General features: G+C 55.8%; 1 protein-coding gene across 1 annotated transcript in view; it reads left to right on the top strand.

The window, feature by feature from the left end:
• The window catches only part of LOC119962345 (unconventional myosin-X-like), a 216056-nt gene that overhangs the window by 117451 nt on the left and 79523 nt on the right, over positions 1–19082 (top strand). The window contains exons 10-11 of the mRNA XM_038790327.1: positions 10565–10682; positions 11667–11910. Of these exons, the coding sequence (XP_038646255.1) occupies positions 10565–10682; positions 11667–11910 (362 nt within the window). The remainder of the gene's footprint in view (positions 1–10564; positions 10683–11666; positions 11911–19082) is intronic.

The raw sequence follows: 19082 nt of genomic DNA, 5'->3' as shown, positions 1-19082 counted from the left end.
GGGGGGTGTGGGATCGTGCTGTGCGGGGGAAATGTGGGATCGCGCTGTGCGGGGGAAATGTGGGATCGCGCTGTGTGGGGGTTGTGGGATCGCGCTGTGCAGGGGGTGTGGGATCGCGCTGTGCGGTGTGTGTGAGATCGCACTGTGCGGGGGTGTGGGATCGCACTGTGCAGGGGGTGTGGGATCGCGCTGTGCGGGGGAAATGTGGGATCGCGCTGTGCGGGGGAAATGTGGGATCGCGCTGTGCGGGGGAAATGTGGGATCGTGCTGTGCGGGGGGAATGTGGGATCGCGCTGTGCGGGGGGTGTGGGATCGTGCTGTGCGGGGGAAATGTGGGATCGCGCTGTGCGGGGGAAATGTGGGATCGCGCTGTGCGGGGGAAATGTGGGATCGTGCTGTGCGGGGGGAATTTGGGATCGCGCTGTGCGGGGAAATGTGGGATCGTGCTGTGCGGGGGAAATGTGGGATCGCGCTGTGCGGGGGAATGTGGGATCGTGCTGTGCGGGGGGGTGTGGGATCGTGCTGTGCGGGGGAAATGTGGGATCGCGCTGTGCGGGGGAAATGTGGGATCGCGCCGTGTGGGGGTTGTGGGATCGCGCTGTGCGGTGTGTGTGGGATCGCACTGTGCGGGGGTGTGGGATCGCACTGTGCAGGGGGGGTGGGATCGCGCTGTGCGGGGGGGGTGGGATCGCGCTATGTGGGGAGAATGTGGGATCGGACTGTGCGGGGTGTGGGATTGCGCTGTGCGGGGGTGTGGTGGGATCGCGCTGTGCGGGGGGGTGGGATCGCGCTGTGCGGGGGGGGATCGTGCTGTGCGGGGGGTGGTATCGCGCTGTGCGGGGGGGTGGTATCGCGCTGTGCGGGGGTGGGATCGCGCTGTGCAGGGGGTGGGATCGTGCTGTGCGGGGGGAATGTGGGATCGCGCTGTGCTGGGGGTGTGGGATCGCGCTGTGCGGGGGGAATGTGGGATTGCGCTGTGCGGGGTGGGTGGGATCGCGCTGTGCGGGGGGGTGTGGGATCGCGCTGTGCGGAGGGGTGTGGGATCGCGCTGTGCGGGGGGTGTGGGATCGCGCTGTGCGGGGCGTGTGGGATCGCGCTGTGCGGGTGGGTGGGATCGCGCTGTGCGGTGGGTGTGGGATCGCGCTGTGTTGGGGGTGTGGGATCGTGCTGTGCGGGGGTGGGATCGTGCTGTGCAGGGGGTGGGCTCGCGCTGTGCGGGGGGGGGGGGATCGTGTTGTGCGGGGGTGGGCTCGCGCTGTGGGAGGGGTGGGATCGTGCTGTGCGGGGGGGCGGGATCGTGCTGTGCTGTGTGGGATCGCGCTGTGCTGGGGGAATGTGGGAATGCGCTGTGCTGGGGGTGTGGGATCGTGCTGTGCAGGGAGTGGGATCGCGCTGTGCGGGGGGAATGAGGATCGCGCTGTGCGGGGGGTGTGGGATCGTGCTGTGCTGTGTGGGATCGCGCTGTGATGGGGTGTGGGATCGTGCTGTGCGGGGGGAATTTGGGATCGCGCTGTGCGGGGGAATGTGGGATCGCGCTGTGCGGGGGAAATGTGGGATCGTGCTGTGCGGGGGAAATGTGGGATCGCGCTGTGCGGGAATGTGGGATCGTGCTGTGCGGGGGGTGTGGGATCGTGCTGTTCGGGGAAATGTGGGATCGCGCTGTGCGGGGGAAATGTGGGATCGCGCGTGTGGGGGTTGTGGATCGCGCTGTGCGGTGTGTGTGGGATTGCACTGTGCGGTGTGTGTGGGATCGCACTGTGCGGAGGTGTGGGATCGCGCTGTGTGGGATCGCGCTGTGCTGTGTGGGATCGCACTGTGCTGTGTGGGATCGCGCTGTGTGTGTGGGATCGCGCTGTGCGGGGGGGTGGGATCACGCTGTGCGGGGATCGTGCTGTGCGGGGGGTGGGATCGCGCTGTGCTGGGGGGTGGGATCGCGCTGTGCAGGGGGTGGGATCGTGCTGTGCGGGGGGAATGTGGGATCGCGCTGTGCTGTGTGGGATCGCGCTGTGCTGTGTGGGATCGCGCTGTGCTGTGTGGGATCGCGCTGTGCGGAGGGGTGTTATCGTGCTGTACGGGGTGTGGGATCGCGCTGTGCGGGGTGGGTGGGATCGCGCTGTGCGGGTGGTGTGGGATCGCGCTGTGCGGGGTGTGGGATTGCGCTGTACGGGGGTGTGGGATTGCGCTGTACGGGGGTGTGGGATTGCGCTGTACGGGGGGGGGGGGATCGTGCTGTGCGGGGGTGTGTGGATCGCGCTGTGCGGGGGGTGTGGGATCGCGCTGTGCGGGGGGGTGGGATTGCGCTGTACGGGGTGTGGGATTGCGCTGTACGGGGGGTGTGGGATTGCGCTGTACGGGGGGTGTGGATCGTGCTGTGCGGGGGGTGTGGGATCGCGCTGTGCGGGGGTGTAGGATCGCGCTGGCGGGGGGTGTGGGATTGCGCTGTACGGGGGGTGTGGGATTGCGCTGTACGGGGGTGTGGGATTGCGCTGTACGGGGGGTGTGGATCGCGCTGTGCGGGGGAATGGGATCGCGCTGTGCTGTGTGGGATCGCGCTGTGCTGTGTGGGATCGCGCTGTGCTGTGTGGGATCGCGCTGTGTGGGGGTGGGATCGTGCTGTGCGGGAGGGTGGGATCGTGCTGTGCAGGGGGTGGGCTCGCGCTGTGCGGGGGGGGTGGGATCGTGTTGTGCGGGGGTGGGCTCGCGCTGTGGGAGGGGGGTGGGATCGTGCTGTGCGGGGGGGCGGATCGTGCTGTGCTGGGGGTGTGGGATCGCGCTGTGCTGGGGGAATGTGGGAATGCGCTGTGCTGGGGGTGGGATCGTGCTGTGCAGGGAGTGGGATCGCGCTGTGCGGGGGGAATGAGGGATCGCGCTGTGCGGGGGGGTGTGGGATCGTGCTGTGCTGGGGTGTGGGATCGCGCTGTGATGGGGTGTGGGATCGTGCTGTGCGGGGGGAATTTGGGATCGCGCTGTGCGGGGGAATGTGGGATCGCGCTGTGCGGGGGAAATGTGGATCGTGCTGTGCGGGGAAATGTGGGATCGCGCTGTGCGGGGAATGTGGGATCGTGCTGTGCGGGGGGTGTGGGATCGTGCTGTGCGGGGGAAATGTGGGATCGCGCTGTGCGGGGGAAATGTGGGATCGCGCTGTGTGGGGGTTGTGGGATCGCGCTGTGCGGTGTGTGTGGGATCGCACTGTGCGGTGTGTGTGGGATCGCACTGTGCGGAGGTGTGGGATCGCGCTTTGCGGGGGGTGTGGGATCGCGCTGTGCGGGGGGGTGGGATCGCACTGTGCGGGGGTGTGGGGATCGCGCTGTGTGGGGAGAATGTGGGATCGCGCTGTGCGGGGGGGTGGGATCACGCTGTGCGGGGGGGATCGTGCTGTGCGGGGGGGGGGATCGCGCTGTGCGGGGGGGTGGATCGCGCTGTGCAGGGGGTGGATCGTGCTGTTGCGGGGGGAATGTGGGATCGCGCTGTGCTGGGGGTGTGGGATCGCGCTGTGCGGGGTGGGTGGGATCGCGCTGTGCGGGTGGGTGTGGGATCGCGCTGTGCGGAGGGGTGTGTTATCGTGCTGTACGGGGGGTGTGGGATCGCGCTGTGCGGGGTGGGTAGGATCGCGCTGTGCTGGGGGTGTGGGATCGCGCTGTGCGGGGGGTGTGGGATTGCGCTGTACGGGGGGTGTGGGATTGCGCTGTACGGGGGGTGTGGGATTGCGCTGTACGGGGGGTGTGGGATTGCGCTGTACGGGGGGTGTGGGATCGTGCTGTGCGGGGGGTGTGGGATCGCGCTGTGCGGGGGGTGTGGGATCGCGCTGTGCGGGGGGTGTGGGATTGCGCTGTACGGGGGGTGTGGGATTGCGCTGTACGGGGGTGTGGGATTGCGCTGTACGGGGGGTGTGGGATCGCGCTGTGCGGGGGGAATGTGGGATCGTGCTGTGCAGTGAGAGGGTGTGTGGGATCGTGCTGTGCAGTGAGAGGGTGTGTGGGATCGTGCTGTGCAGTGAGAGGGTGTGTGGGATCGCGCTGTGCGGGGGTTGTGGGATCGCGCTGTGCATGGGGTGTGGGATCGCGCTGTGCGGGGGGTGGGATCGCGCTGTGCGGGTGGGTGGGATCGCGCTGTGCGGGGGTGTTGGGATCACGCTGTGCGGGGTGGGTGGGATCGCGCTGTGCGGGGGGGTGGGATCGCGCTGTGCGGGGGGTGTGGGATCGTGCTGTGCTGTGGGTGTGGGATGACGCTGTCCGGGGGCGTGGGATCGCGCTGTGTGGGGGTTGTGGGATCGCGCTGTGCATGGGGTGTGGGATCGCGCTGTGCGGTGTGTGTGGCATCGCACTGTCCGGGGGTGTGGGATCATGCTGTGCGGGGGTGTGGGATCATACTGTGCAGGGGGTGTGGGATCGTGCTGTGTGGGGGTATGTGGGATCGTGCTGTGCGGGGGGGTGTGGGATCGTGCTGTGCGGGGGGTGTGGGATCGTGCTGTGCGGGGGTGTGGGATCGCGCTGTGTGGGGGTATGTGGGATCGTGCTGTGCGGGGGGGTGTGGGATCGTGCTGTGCGGGGGTGTGGGATCGTGCTGTGCAGTGAGAGGGTGTGTGGGATCGCGCTGTGCAGTGAGAGGGTGTGTGGGATCGTGCTGTGCGGGGGTGTGGGATCGTGCTGTGCGGGTGTGTGTGGGATGACGCTGTGCGGGGGAGGTGGGATCGTGCTGTGCGGGGGTGTGTGGGATCGTGCTGTGCGGGGGGTGTGGGATCGTGCTGTGCGGGGGGTGTGGGATTGCGCTGTGCGGGGGGAATGTGGGATCGTGCTGTGCGGGGTGGTGGGATCGTGCTGTGCGGGGGTGGTGGGATCGTGCTGTGCGGGGGGTGTGGGATCGTGCTGTGCGGGGGTGTGGGATCGTGCTGTGCGGGGGGAATGTGGGATCGTGCTGTGCGGGGTGGTGGGATCGTGCTGTGCGGGGGTGGTGGGATCGCGCTGTGCGGGGGGGTGGGATCGTGCTGTGCGGGGGGAATGTGGGATCGCGCTGGGGGGGTGTGGGATCGTGCTGTGCGGGGTGGTGGGATCGTGCTGTGCGGGGGTGGTGGGATTGCCCTGTGCTGGGGGTGTGGGATTGCCCTGTGCTGGGGGTGTGGGATTGCCCTGTGCTGGGGGTGTGGGATTGCCCTGTGCTGGGGGTGTGGGATTGCCCTGTGCTGGGGGTGTGGGATTGCCCTGTGCTGGGGGTGTGGGATTGCCCTGTGCTGGGGGTGTGGGATCGCGCTGGGGGGTGTGGGATGACGCTGTGCTGGGGGGTGTGGGGCTGTGCGGGGGGGTGTGGGATCGTGCTGTGCTGGGGGGTGTGGGGCTGTGCGGGGGCTGTGGGATTGCGCTATGTTGGGTGTGTGGGATCGCGCTGGGGGGTGTGGGATCGTGCTGGGGGGTGTGGGGCTGTGCGGGGGGGGGTGGGTTCGTGCTGTGCGGGGGGGTGGGATCGTGCTGTGCTGGGGGTGTGGGATCGCGCTGGGGGGGTGTGGGATAAGACCATAAGACATAGGAGTGGAAGTAAGGCCATTCGGCCCATCGAGTCCACTCCACCATTCAATCATGGTTGATTTCAACTCCATTTACCCGCTCTCTCCCCATAGCCCTTAATTCCTCGAGAAATCAAGAATTTATCAATTTCTGTCTTAAAGGCACTCAATGTCCCGGCCTCCACCGCCCTCTGTGGCAATGAATTCCACAGACCTACCACTCTCTGGCTGAAGAAATTTCTCCTCATCTCTGTTCTAAAGTGACTCCCTTTTATTCTAAGGCTGTGCCCCCGCGTCCTAGTCTCCCCTGCTAATGGAAACAACTTCCCTACGTCCATCCTATCCAAGCCATTCACTATCTTGTAAGTTTCTATTAGATCTCCCCTCAACCTCCTAAACTCCAATGAATATAATCCCACAATCCTCAGACGTTCATCGTATGTTAGGCCTACCATTCCTGGGATCATCCGTGTGAATCTCCGCTGGACCCGCTCCAGTGCCAGTATGTCCTTCCTGAGGTGTGGGGCCCAAAATTGCTCACAGTATTCTAAATGGGGCCTAACTTTATAAAGCCTCAGAAGTACATCCCTGCTTTTATATTCCAAGCCTCTTGAGATAAATGACAACATTACATTTGCTTTCTTAATTACGGACTCAACCTGCAAGTTTACCTTTAGAGAATCCTGGACTAGGACTCCCAAGTCCCTTTGCACTTTAGCATTATGAATTTTGTCACCGTTTAGAAAATAGTCCATGCCTCTATTCTTTTTTCCAAAGTGCAAGACCTCGCACTTGCCCACGTTGAATTTCATCAGCCACTTCTTGGACCATTCTCCTAAACTGTCTAAATCTTTCTGAAGCCTCCCCACCTCCTCAATACTACCTGCCCCTCCACCTATCTTTGTATCATCGGCAAACTTGGCCAGAATGCCCCCAGTCCCGTCATCTAGATCGTTAATATATAAAGAGAACAGCTGTGGCCCCAACACTGAACCCTGCGGGACACCACTTGTCACCGGTTGCCATTCCGAAAAAGAACCTTTTATCCCAACTCTCTGCCTTCTGTCTGACAGCCAATCCATGTTAGTACCTTGCCTCGAATACCATGGGCCCTTATTTTACTCAGCAGTCTCCCGTGAGGCACCTTGTCAAAGGCCTTTTGGAAGTCAAGATAGATAACATCCATTGGCTCTCCTTGGTCTAACCTATTTGTTATCTCTTCAAAGAACTCTAACAGGTTTGTCAGGCACGACCTCCCCTTACTAAATCCATGCTGACTTGTCCTAATCCGACCCTGCACTTCCAAGAATTTAGAAATCTCATCCTTAACGATGGATTCTAGAATTTTGCCAACAACCGAGGTTAGGCTAATTGGCCTATAATTTTCCACCTTTTTTCTTGTTCCCTTCTTGAACAGGGGGGTTACAACAGCGATTTTCCAATCCTCTGGGACTTTCCCTGATTGCAGTGACTTTTGAAAGATCATAACTAACGCCTCCACTATTTCTTCAGCTATCTCCTTTAGAACTCTAGGATGTAGCCCATCTGGGCCCGGAGATTTATCAATTTTCAGACCTTTTAGTTTCTCTAGCACCTTCTCCTTTGTGATGGCAACTATATTCAACTCTGCCCCCTGACTTTCCTGAATTGTTGGGATATTACTCATGTCTTCTACTGTGAAGACGGACGCAAAGTACTTATTAAGCTCCTCAGCTATTTCCTTGTCTCCCATCACTAGATTACCAGCGTCATTTTGGAGCGGCCCAATGTCTACTTTTGCCTCCCGTTTGTTTTTAATGTATTTAAAGAAACTTTTACTATCATTCCTAATGTTACTGGCTAGCCTACCTTCATATTTGATCCTCTCCTTCCTTATTTCTCTCTTTGTTATCCTCTGTTTGTTTTGTAGCCTTCCCAATCTTCTGACTTCCCACTACTCTTTGCCACATTATAGGCTCTCTCTTTTGCCTTGATGCATTCCCTGACTTCCTTTGTCAGCCATGGCTGCCTAATCCTCCCTCTGATAACCTTTCTTTTCTTTGGGATGAACCTCTGCACTGTGTCCTCAATTACTCCCAGAAACACCTGCCATTGCTGTTCTACTGTCTTTCCCACTAGGCTCTGCTTCCAGTCGATTTTCGTCAGTTCCTCCCTCATGCGCCTGTAATTACCTTTATTTAACTGTAAAACCTTTAGAACATAGAACATAGAACAGTACAGCACAGAACAGGCCCTTCGGCCCTCGATGTTGTGCCGAGCCATGATCACCCTACTTAAACCCACGTAACCCGTATACCCGTAACCCAACAATCCCCCCATTAACCTTACACTACGGGCAATTTAGCTACAGGGAGGACGTGCAGACTCCACACAGACAGTGACCCAGCCAGGAAACGAACCTGGGACCCTGGAGCTGTGAAGCATTGATGCTAACCACCATGCTACCGTGAGGCCAACATCTGATTCTACCTTCCTTCTTTCAAATTGCAGACTGAATTCTACCATATTATGATCACTGCTTCCTAAGTGTTCCCTTACTTTAAGATCTTTTATCAATTCTGGCTCATTACATAACACTAAGTCCAGAATAGCCTGTTCCCTCGTGGGCTCCATCACAAGCTGTTCCAAAAAGCCATCCTGTAAACATTCAATGAATTCCCTTTCTTTGGGTCCACTGGCAACATTATTTACCCAGTCCACCTGCATATTGAAGTCCCCCATGATCACTGTGACCTTGCCTTTCTGACATGCCCTTTCTATTTCGTGGTGCATTTTGTGCCCCTGGTCCTGACCACTGTCAGGAGGCCTGTACATAACTCCCATTATGGTTTTTTTGCCTTTGTGGTTCCTCAACTCTACCCACACAGACTCCACATCGTCTGACCCTATGTCGTTTAGTGCTATTGATTTAATTTCATTTCTAATTAACAAGGCAACCCCGCCCCCTCTACCCACCTCTCTGTCTTTTCGATAGGTTGTAAATCCCTGGATGTTTAACTGCCAGTCCTGAACCCCCTGCAACCACGTCTCTGTGATGCCTACCACATCATACCTGCCAGTCACAATCTGGGCCACAAGCTCATCTACCTTGTTCCGTACACTGCGGGCATTTAAATATAGCACCTTTAATTCCCTATTGACTGTCCCTTTTTGTTTTCTTAGTGTGGTGGACCTTGGTTTACTGAGCCTTTCCATACACTGTGTCATATTTTGTGAGATGGGGACTATCGTAACCTCTCCTGAGCTCTGTCTTTTCGTGATTTTTTGTAATCCTAAGCAGCTACGCTTCCCACTGATTCCTTCACCTCTTGGTTCCCTGACTTTCCCTTCCCCCCAATCTCTGTGGGATCGTGCTGTGCAGGGGTGTGGGATCGTGCTGTGCGGGGGGGGGGTGGGATCGTGCTGTGCTGGGGGTGTGGGATCGCGCTGGGGGGGTGTGGGATGACGCTGTGCTGGGTGGGGTGGGATCGTGCTGTGCTGGGGTGTGGGATCGGCTGTGCGGGGTGGTGGGATCGTGCTGTGCGGGGGGGTGGGTTCTTGCTGTGCTGGGCGGTGTGGGATCGTGCTGTGCGGGGGGGTGGGATCGTGCTGTGCGGGGTGAATGTGGGATCGCGCTGGGGGTGTGTGGGATCGTGCTGTGCTGTGTGGGATCGCGCTGTGCTGTGTGGGATCGTGCTGTGCTGTGTGGGATCGCGCTGTGCTGTGTGGGATCGTGCTGTGCGGGGGGGGTGGGATCGTGCTGTGCTGGGGGTGTGGGATCGTGCTGTGCGGGGGGGGTGGGATCGTGCTGTGCTGGGGGTGTGGGATCGCGCTGGGGGGTGTGGGATGACGCTGTGCGGGGGGGGGTGGGATGACGCTGTGCTGGGGGGTGTGGGGCTGTGGTGGGGGGTGTGGGGCTGTGCTGGGGGGTGTGGGGCTGTGCGGGGTGGGGTGGGATCGTGCTGTGCAGGGGTGTGGGATCGTGCTGTGCGGGGGTGGGGTGGGATCGTGCTGTGCGGGGGGGTGTGGGGCTGTGCTGGGCGGTGTGGGGCTGTGCGGGGTGGGGTGGGATCGTGCTGTGCTGGGGTGTGGGATCGCGCTGTGCGGGGGTGGGTGGGATCGTGTTGTGCTGGGGTTTGGGATCGTGCTGGGGGGTGTGGGGCTGTGCTGGGGGGTGTGGGGCTGTGCGGGGGGGGGTGGGATCGTGCTGTGCTGGGGTGTGGGATGACGCTGTGCTGGGGGTGTGGGGCTGTGCGGGGTGGGGTGGGGTGGGATCGTGCTGTGCAGGGGTGTGGGATCGTGCTGTGCTGGGGTGGGGTGGGATCGTGCTGGGGGGTGTGGGGCTGTGCTGGGGGGTGTGGGGCTGTGGTGGGGGTTGTGGGGCTGTGGTGGGGGGTGTGGGGCTGTGCGGGGGTGTGGGATCGCGCTGGGGGGTGTGGGGCTGTGCTGGGGGGTGTGGGATCGCACTGTGCGGGGGGTGTGGGGCTGTGCTGGGGGGTGTGGGGCTGTGCGGGGTGGGGTGGGATCGTGCTGTGCTGGGGGGTGGGATCGTGCTGGGGGGTGTGGGGCTGTGCGGGGTGGGGTGGGATCGTGCTGTGCTGTGTGGGATCGCGCTGTGCTGGGGGTGTGGGATGACGCTGTGCTGGGGGTGTGGGGCTGTGCTGGGGGTGTGGGGCTGTGCGGGGGGTGTGGGGCTGTGCGGGGTGGGGTGGGATCGTGCTGTGCTGGGGGGTGTGGGATGACACTGTGCTGGGGGGTGTGGGGCTGTGCGGGGTGGGGTGGGATCGCGCTGGGGGTGTGTGGGATCGTGCTGTGCTGGGGTGTGGGATCGTGCTGTGCTGGGGGGTGTGGGATGACGCTGTGCTGGGGGGTGTGGGGCTGTGCGGGGTGGGGTGGGATCGCGCTGGGGGTGTGTGGGATCGTGCTGTGCTGGGGTGTGGGATTGTGCTGTGCTGGGGGGTGTGGGGCTGTGCGGGGTGGGGTGGGATCGCGCTGGGGGTGTGGGATCGCGCTGTGCTGGGGTGTGGGATCGCGCTGTGCCCACCGGAAGGTCTGACGCTGCCTCTCTCTCTCTCTCTCTCTGCACAGTGGGTGGACAGTGACGAGGAGCTCGATCTTCGAGTGGATACTGATGAAGAGTTCAGTACCTGTCGAGCCCCCACCGGCTCCAGGGCTGTGAATTTCCAGGGATATCTCTGTATGAAAGGTCAGCACCTCTCAACACAACAGCCCCGGGGCAGGACCCTGGGCAGGACCCACTCCCCCGGGGCAGGACCCCGGGCAGGACCCACTCCCCCGGGTCAGGACCCAGTCCCACAGGGCAGGACCCGGGGCAGGACCCCCAGGGCAGGACCCAGTCCCACAGGGCAGGACCCCCAGGGCAGGACCCAGTCCCACAGGGCAGGACCCCAGGGGGAGACCCCAGTCCCACAGGGCAGGATCCCACGGGGAGACCCCACTCCCACAGGGCAGGACCCAGTCCCACAGGGCAGGACCCCGGGGGGAGACCCCACTCCCACTGGGCAGGACCCCGGGCAGGACCCCCGGGGGCAGGACGCAGTCCCACAGGGCAGGACCCCCGGGGGCAGGACCCAGTCCCACAGGGCAGGACCCCCAGGGCAGGACCCAGTCCCACAGGGCAGGACCCCCAGGGCAGGACCCAGTCCCACAGGGCAGGACCCCAGGGGGAGACCCCAGTCCCACAGGGCAGGATCCCACGGGGAGACCCCACTCCCACAGGGCAGGACCCAGTCCCACAGGGCAGGACCCCGGGGGGAGACCCCACTCCCACTGGGCAGGACCCCGGGCAGGACCCCCGGGGGCAGGACCCAGTCCCACAGGGCAGGACCCCCGGGGGCAGGACCCAGTCCCACAGGACAGGACCCACTCGCACAGGGCAGGACCCCGGGGCAGGACCCAGTCCCACAGGGCAGGACCCCAGGGGGAGACCCCAGTCCCACAGGGCAGGACCCACTCCCACAGGGCAGGACCCCGGGGGGAGACCCCAGTCCCACAGGGCAGGACCCCGGGCAGGACCCACTCCCACAGGGCAGGACCCACTCCCACAGGGCAGGACCCACTCCCACAGGGCAGGATCCTATTGGATGGCCGCAGTCCCTCAATGCCATATCTCCTGACAAGACCCTGATTTAGGAGTTTTCCTTTCACCTATGACCTTTGACTTGTTCAGGAGGACTGATGATCCCATGGAAACGTCGCTGGTGTGTGCTGAAGGAGGAGACATTCATGTGGTTCCGGGCCAAGCAGGAGGCTCTGAAATCCGGCTGGCTGTATAAGAAAGGAGGCGGAATGTCCACCTTGTCCCGACGGAACTGGAAACGGCGCTGGTTCGTGCTGCGTGATTCCCACCTCATCTACTTCGAGAACGACAGTGAGGAGAAGCAGAAAGGAACTATCGATATCCAGGGGGCCAGGTCGGCATTGCACCTTAACCTGTGGCAACATGACCCCCTCCACAGCTCCCTCTCCCCCTCTCTACCCATCTCAACCTCCTCCCTTTCCTGTTGCCCCTTCACTCCCCCCCCCCCCCCCCCCTCTGCCGCCCTTGTCTTTCACACCCTCTTCTCCCTTCTTCCTCTCTCACTATCATAAGAGCATAAGAACTAGGAGCAGGAGTAGGCCATCTGGCCCCTCGAGCCTGCTCCGCCATTCAATGAGATCATGGCTGATCTTTTATGGACTCAGCTCCACTTTCCGGCCCGAACACCATAACCCTTAATCCCTTTATTCTTCAAAAAACTATCTATCTTTACCTTAAAAACATGTAATGAAGGAGCCTCAACTGCTTCACTGGGCAAGGAATTCCATAGATTCACAACCCTTTGGGTGAAGAAGTTCCTCCTAAACTCTGTCCTAAATCTACTTCCCCTTATTTTGAGGCTATGTCCCCTAGTTCTGCTTTCACCCGCCAGTGGAAACAACCTGCCCGCATCTATCCTATCTATTCCCTTCATAATTTTAAATGTTTCTATAAGATTCCCCCTCATCCTTCTAAATTCCAACGAGTACAGTCCCAGTCTACTCAACCTCTCCTCATAATCCAACCCCTTCAGCTCTGGGATTAACCTAGTGAATCTCCTCTGCACACCCGCCAGTGCCAGTACGTCCTTTCTCAAGTAAGGAGACCAAAACTGAACTCAATACTCCAGGTGTGGTCTCACTAACACCTTATACAATTGCAACATAACCTCCCTAGTCTTAAACTCCATCCCTCTAGCAATGAAGGACAAAATTCCATTTGCCTTCTTAATCACCTGTTGCACCTGTAAACCAACCTTCTGTGACTCATGCACTAGCACACCCAAGTCTCTCTGCACAGCGGCATGCTTTAATATTTTATCGTTTAAATAATAATCCCGTTTGCTGTTATTCCTACCAAAATGGATAACCTCACATTTGTCAACATTGTATTCCATCTGCCAGACCCTAGCCCATTCACTTAACCTATCCAAATCCCTCTGCAGACTTCCAGTATCCTCTGCACTTTTCGCTTTACCACTCATCTTAGTGTCATCTGCAAACTTGGACACATTGCCCTTGGTCCCCAACTCCAAATCATCTATGTAAATTGTGAACAATTGTGGGCCTAACACGGATCCCTGAGGGACACCACTAGCTACTGATTGCCAACCAGAGAAACACCCATTAATCCCCACTCTTTGCTTTCTATTAATTAACCAATCCTCTATCCATGCTACTACTTTACCCTTAATGCCATGCATCTTTATCTTATGCAGGAACCTTTTGTGTGGCACCTTGTCAAAGGCTTTCTGGAAATCCAGATATACCACATCCATAGGCTCCCTGTTATCTACTGCACTGGTAATGTCCTCAAAAAATTCCACTAAATTAGTTAGGCATGACCTGCCCTTTATGAACCCATGCTGCGTCTGCCCAATGGGACAATTTCTATCCAGATGCCTCGCTATTTCTTCCTTGATGATCGATTCCAGCAGCTTCCCTACAACCGAAGTTAAGCTCACTGGCCTATAATTTCCTGCTTTCTGCCTACCTCCTTTTTTAAACAGTGGCGTCACGTTTGCTAATTTCCAATCCACCGGGACCACCCCAGAGTCTAGTGAATTTCGGTAAATTATCACTAGTGCATCTGCAATTTCCCTAGCCATCTCTTTTAGCACTCTGGGATGCATTCCATCAGGGCCAGGAAACTTGTCTACCTTTAGCCCCATTAGCTTGCCCATCACTACCTCCTTAGTGATAACAATCCTCTCAAGGTCCTCACCTGTCATAGCCTCATTTCTATCAGTCGCTGGCATGTTATTTGTGTCTTCCACTGTGAAGACCAACCCAAAAAACATGTTCAGTTCCTCAGCCATTTCCTCATTTCCCACTATTAAAACTCCCTTCTCATCCTCTAAAGGACCAATATTTACCTTAGCCACTCTTTTTTGTTTTATATATTTGTAAAAACTTTTACTGTCTGTTTTTATATTCTGAGCAAGTTTACTCTCATACTCTATCTTACTCTTCTTTATAGCTTTTAGTAGCTTTCTGTTGCCCCCTAAAGATTTCCCAGTCCTCTAATCTCCCAGCAATCTTTGCCACTTTATATGCTTTTTCCTTCAATTTGATACTCTCCCTTATTTCCTTAGATAACCACGGTCGATTTTCCCTCTTTCTACCATCCTTCCTTTTTGTTGGTATAAACCTTTGCTCAGCACTGTGAAAAATCGCTTGGAAGGTTCTCCACTGTTCCTCAACTGTTCCACCATAAAGTCTTAGCTCCCAGTCTACCTTAGCTAGTTCTTCTCTCATCCCCTTGTAATCTCCTTTGTTTAAACACAAAACACTAGTATTTGATTTTACTTTCTCACCCTTCATCTGTATTTTAAATTCCACCATATTGTGATCGCTCCTTCCGAGAGGATCCCTAACTCTGAGATCATGAATCAATCCTGTCTCATTACACAGGACAAGATCTAGGACCGCTTGTTCCCTCGTAGGTTACATTACATACTGTTCTAGGAAACTATCGTGGATACTTCTATAAACTCCTCCTCAAGGTTGCCTTGACCGACCTGGTTAAACCAATCGACATGTCGATTAAAATTCCCCATGATAACTGCTGTACCATTTCTACATGCATCAGTTATTTCTTTGTTTATTGCCTGCCCCACCATAACGTTACTATTTGGTGGCCGATAGACTACTACTATCAGTGACCTTTTTCGCCTTACTATTCCTGATTTCCACCCAAATGGATTCAATCTTATCCTCCATAGCACCGATGTCATCCCTTACTATTGCCCGGATGTCATCCTTAAATAACAGAGCAACACCACCTCCCTTACCATCCACTCTGTCCTTCCGAATAGTTTGATACCCTCGGATATTTAACTCCCAGTCGTGACCATCCTTTAACCATGTTTCAGTAATGGCCACTAAATCATAGTCATTTACGATGATTTGTGCCACCAACTCATTTACTTTATTCCGAATACTACGAGCATTCAGGTAAAGTACACTTTTGTTGGTTTTTTTACCTCTGTTTTGAATCTTAACATCTCCAGTTTTATTCCTTTTGTTATTACTGGGCCTATTCACTGAGCTCCCCTCAGTCACTGTACCTTGTACTGTCGCCCTTATGGATTTCTGACTATGTCTTCTCTGCCTTGCACTTTTACCCTTACTTCCTTTTGCTTCTGTCCCTGTTTTACTACCTTCCAACTTCCTGCATCGGTTCCCATCCCCCTGCCACATTAGTTTAAACCCTCCCCAACAACCCTAGAAAACACCCCCCCTAGGACATCGGTTCCAGTCCTGCCCAAGTGCAGACCGTCCGGTTTGTACTGGTCCCACCTCCCCCAGAACCGGTCCCAATGCCCCAGGAATTTGAATCCCTCCCTCTTGCACCATCTCTCGAGCCACGCATTCATCCTATCTATCCTGACATTCCTACTCTGACTAGCTCGTGGCACTGGTAGCAATCCTGAGATTACTACCTTTGAGGTCCTACTTTTTAGTTTAACTCCTAACTCCTTGAATTCCGCTTGTAGAACCTCATCCCGTTTTTTACCTATATCGTTGGTGCCTATGTGCACCACGACAGCTAGCTGTTCACCCCCCCCCCCCCCCCCCCCCCCCAGAATGTCCTGCAGCCGCTCCGAGACATCCTTGATCCTTGCACCAGGGAGGCAACACATCACCCTGGAGTCTCGATTGCGTCCACAGAACCGCCTGTCTATTCCCCTTTACGATCGAGTCCCCTATCACTATAGCCCTGCCATTCTTCCTCCTGCCCTGCTGTGCAGCAGAGCCAGCCACGGTGCCATGAACCTGGCTGCTGCTGCCTTCCCCTGGTGAGCCATCTCCCCCAACAGTATCCAAAGCGGTATATCTGTTTTGCAGGGAGATGACCGCAGGGGACACCTGCACTGCCTTCCTACTCTTGCTCTGTCTTTTGGTCACCCATTTTCTATCTCCCTCAGTAACCTTCACCTGCGGTGTGACCAACTCGCTAAACGTGCTATCCACGACCTCCTCAGCATCGCGGATGCTCCAAAGTGAGTCCATCCGCAGCTCCAGAGCCGTCAAGCGGTCTAACAAGAGCTGCAACTGAACACACTTCTTGCACGTGAAGGAGCCAGGGACAGTGGACGTGTCCCTGAGCTCCCACATCGCACACGAGGAGCATGACACGGGTCTGGGATCTCCTGCCATGTCTTAAACCTTAGGTAAACATATATAACAACAATTTCAAAATAAAAATAAATAAATTAGACAATGAAAAGAATGAAAAGAAAAACTACTTACCAGTCACTTACCAGGGTTAAAAAGCACCTCCTCACACTCTGCACCGAATTACCAAGTTGCAATCCCCCACTCTAGATGAGTCTCACTCTGGATGAGTCTCCTGGAAAAGCGCTAGCTCAATCTTCCCATTCAGCTCCCTGATCCTTTGTGGATCTGTCTCTCGGTGGGAGGGATCTGGGTGTGGAAAGTCAGAGTGAATCTTTCCTGGGTGTCCAGTTTGTGGTCTGTCAGGTCCTAAAAGTTGATTGCCGGAATCGGGGCAGAATCTGCAATTGAACAAAGAACAAAGAAAATTACAGCACAGGAACAGGCCCTTCGGCCCTCCCAGCCTGCGCCGATCCAAATCCTTTATCTAAACCTGTCGCCCATTTTCCAATGATCTACTTCCCTCTGTTCCCCGCCCGTTCATATATCTGTCCAGATGCATCTTAAATGATGCTATCGTGCCCGCCTCTACCACCTCCGCTGGTAAAGCATTCCAGGCACCCACCACCCTCTGCGTAAAAAACTTCCCACGCACATCTCCCTTAAACTTTCCCCCTCTCACCTTGAAATCGTGACCCCTTGTAACTGACACCCCCACTCTTGGAAAAAGCTTGTTGTTATCCACCCTGTCCATACCTCTCATAATTTTGTAGACCTCAATCAGGTCTCCCCTCAACCTCCATCTTTCCAATGAAAACAATCCTAATCTACTCAACCTTTCTTCATAGCTAGCACCCTCCATACCAGGTAACATCCTGGTGAACCTCCTCTGCACCCTCTCTAAAGCATCCACGTCCTTCTGGTAATGTGGCGACCAGAACTGCACGCAGTATTCCAAATGTGGCCTAACCAAAGTCCTATACAACTGTAACATGACCTGCCAACTCTTGTATTCAATACCCCGTCCGATGAAGGCAAGCATGCTGTCTGCCTTTTTGACCACTTTATTGACCTGCATTGCCACCTTCAGGGTACAATGGACCTGAACTCCCAGATCTTTCTTAACTTCAATTTTCCCCAGGACTCTTCCATTGACCGTATAGTCCGCTCTTGAATTAGATCTTCCAAAATGCATCACCTCACATTTGCCTGGATTGAACTCCATCTGCCATTTCTCTGCCCAACTCTCCAATCTGTCTATATTTTGCTGTATTCTCTGACAGTCCTCCTCGCTATTTGCAACTCCACCAATCTTAGTATCCTCTGCAAACTTGCTCATCAGACCACCTATACCTTCCTCCAGGTCATTTATGTAGATCACAAACAACAATGGTCCGAGCACGGATCCCTGTGGAACACCACTAGTCACCTTTCTCCATTTTGAGACACTCCCTTCCACCACTACTCTCTGTCTCCTGTTGCCCAGCCAGTTCTTTATCCATCTAGCTAGTACACCCTGAACCCCATACAACTTCACTTTTTGCATCAACCTGCCATGGGAAACTTTATCAAACATCTTACTGAAGTTCATGTACATGACATCTACAGCCCTTCCCTCATCAATTAACTTTGTCACTTCCTCAAAGAATTCTATTAGGTTTGTAAGACATGACCTTCCCTGCACAAAACCATGCTGCCTATCATTGATAAGTCTATTTTCTTCCATATGTGAATAGATCCTATCCCTCAGTATCTTCTCCAACAGTTTGCCTACCACTGACGTCAAGCTCACAGGTCTATAATTCCCTGGATTTTCCCTGCTACCCTTCTTAAACAAAGGGACAACATTAGCAATTCTCCAGTCCTCCAGGATCTCACCCATGCTCAAGGATGCTGCAAAGATATCTGTTAAGGCCCCAGCTATTTCGTCCCTCGCTTCCCTCAGTAACCTGGGATAAATCCCATCCGGACCTGGGGACTTGTCCACTTTAACACCTTTTAGAATACCCAAAACTTCCCCCTTCCTTATGCCGACTTGACCTAGAGTATTTAAACATCCATCCCTAGCCTCAACATTCCTCATGTCCCTCTCCTTGGTGAATACTGATGCAAAGTACTCATTAAGAAGCTCACTCATTTCCTCTGAGTCCACGCATAAATTCCCTCTTTTGTCTTAAAGCCAATCCTTTCCCTAGTTACCCTCTTGCTCCTTACATACGAATAAAAGGCTTTGGGATTTTCCTTAACCCTGTTAGCCAAAGATATTTCATGACCCTTTTAGCCCTCTTTATTGCGCGTTTGAGATTCGTCCTACTTTCCCGATATTCCTCCAAAGCTTCATCAGTTTTGAGTTGCCTCGATCCTATGTATGCTTCCTTTTTCATTTTAGCTAGTCTCACAATTTCACCCGTCATCCATGGTTCCCTAATCTTGCCATTTCTATCTTTCATTTTCACAGGAACATGTCTGTCCTGCACTCTAATCAACCTTTCCTTAAAAGACTCTCACATTTCAAATGTGGATTTACCCTTAAACAGCTGCTCCCAATCAACATTCCCGAGCTCCTGCCGAATTTTGTTATACTCGGCCTTTCCCCAATTTAGCATTCTTCCTTTCGGACCTCTCTTGTCCTTGTCCATGAGTATTCTAAAACTTACGGAATTGTGATCGCTATTCCCAAAGTAATCACCGACTGAAACATCAACCACCTGGCCGGGATCATTCCCCAATACCAGGTCCAGTATGGCCCCTTCCCGAGTTGGACTATTTACATACTGCTCTAAAAAACTCTCCTGGATGCTCCTTACAAATTCTGCTCCATCTACGCCTCCAACACTACACGAATCCCATTCAATGTTGGGGAAGTTAAAATCTCCCATCACAACCACCCTATTGCTCCGACATTTTTCTATAATCTGTCTGCATATTTGTACCTCTACTTCATGCT

The sequence above is a fragment of the Scyliorhinus canicula genome, chromosome 2, assembly GCF_902713615.1.
Source record: "Scyliorhinus canicula chromosome 2, sScyCan1.1, whole genome shotgun sequence".
NCBI classification, from domain to species: domain Eukaryota; kingdom Metazoa; phylum Chordata; class Chondrichthyes; order Carcharhiniformes; family Scyliorhinidae; genus Scyliorhinus; species Scyliorhinus canicula.
This window is presented reverse-complemented; position numbering and strand designations above follow the sequence as displayed.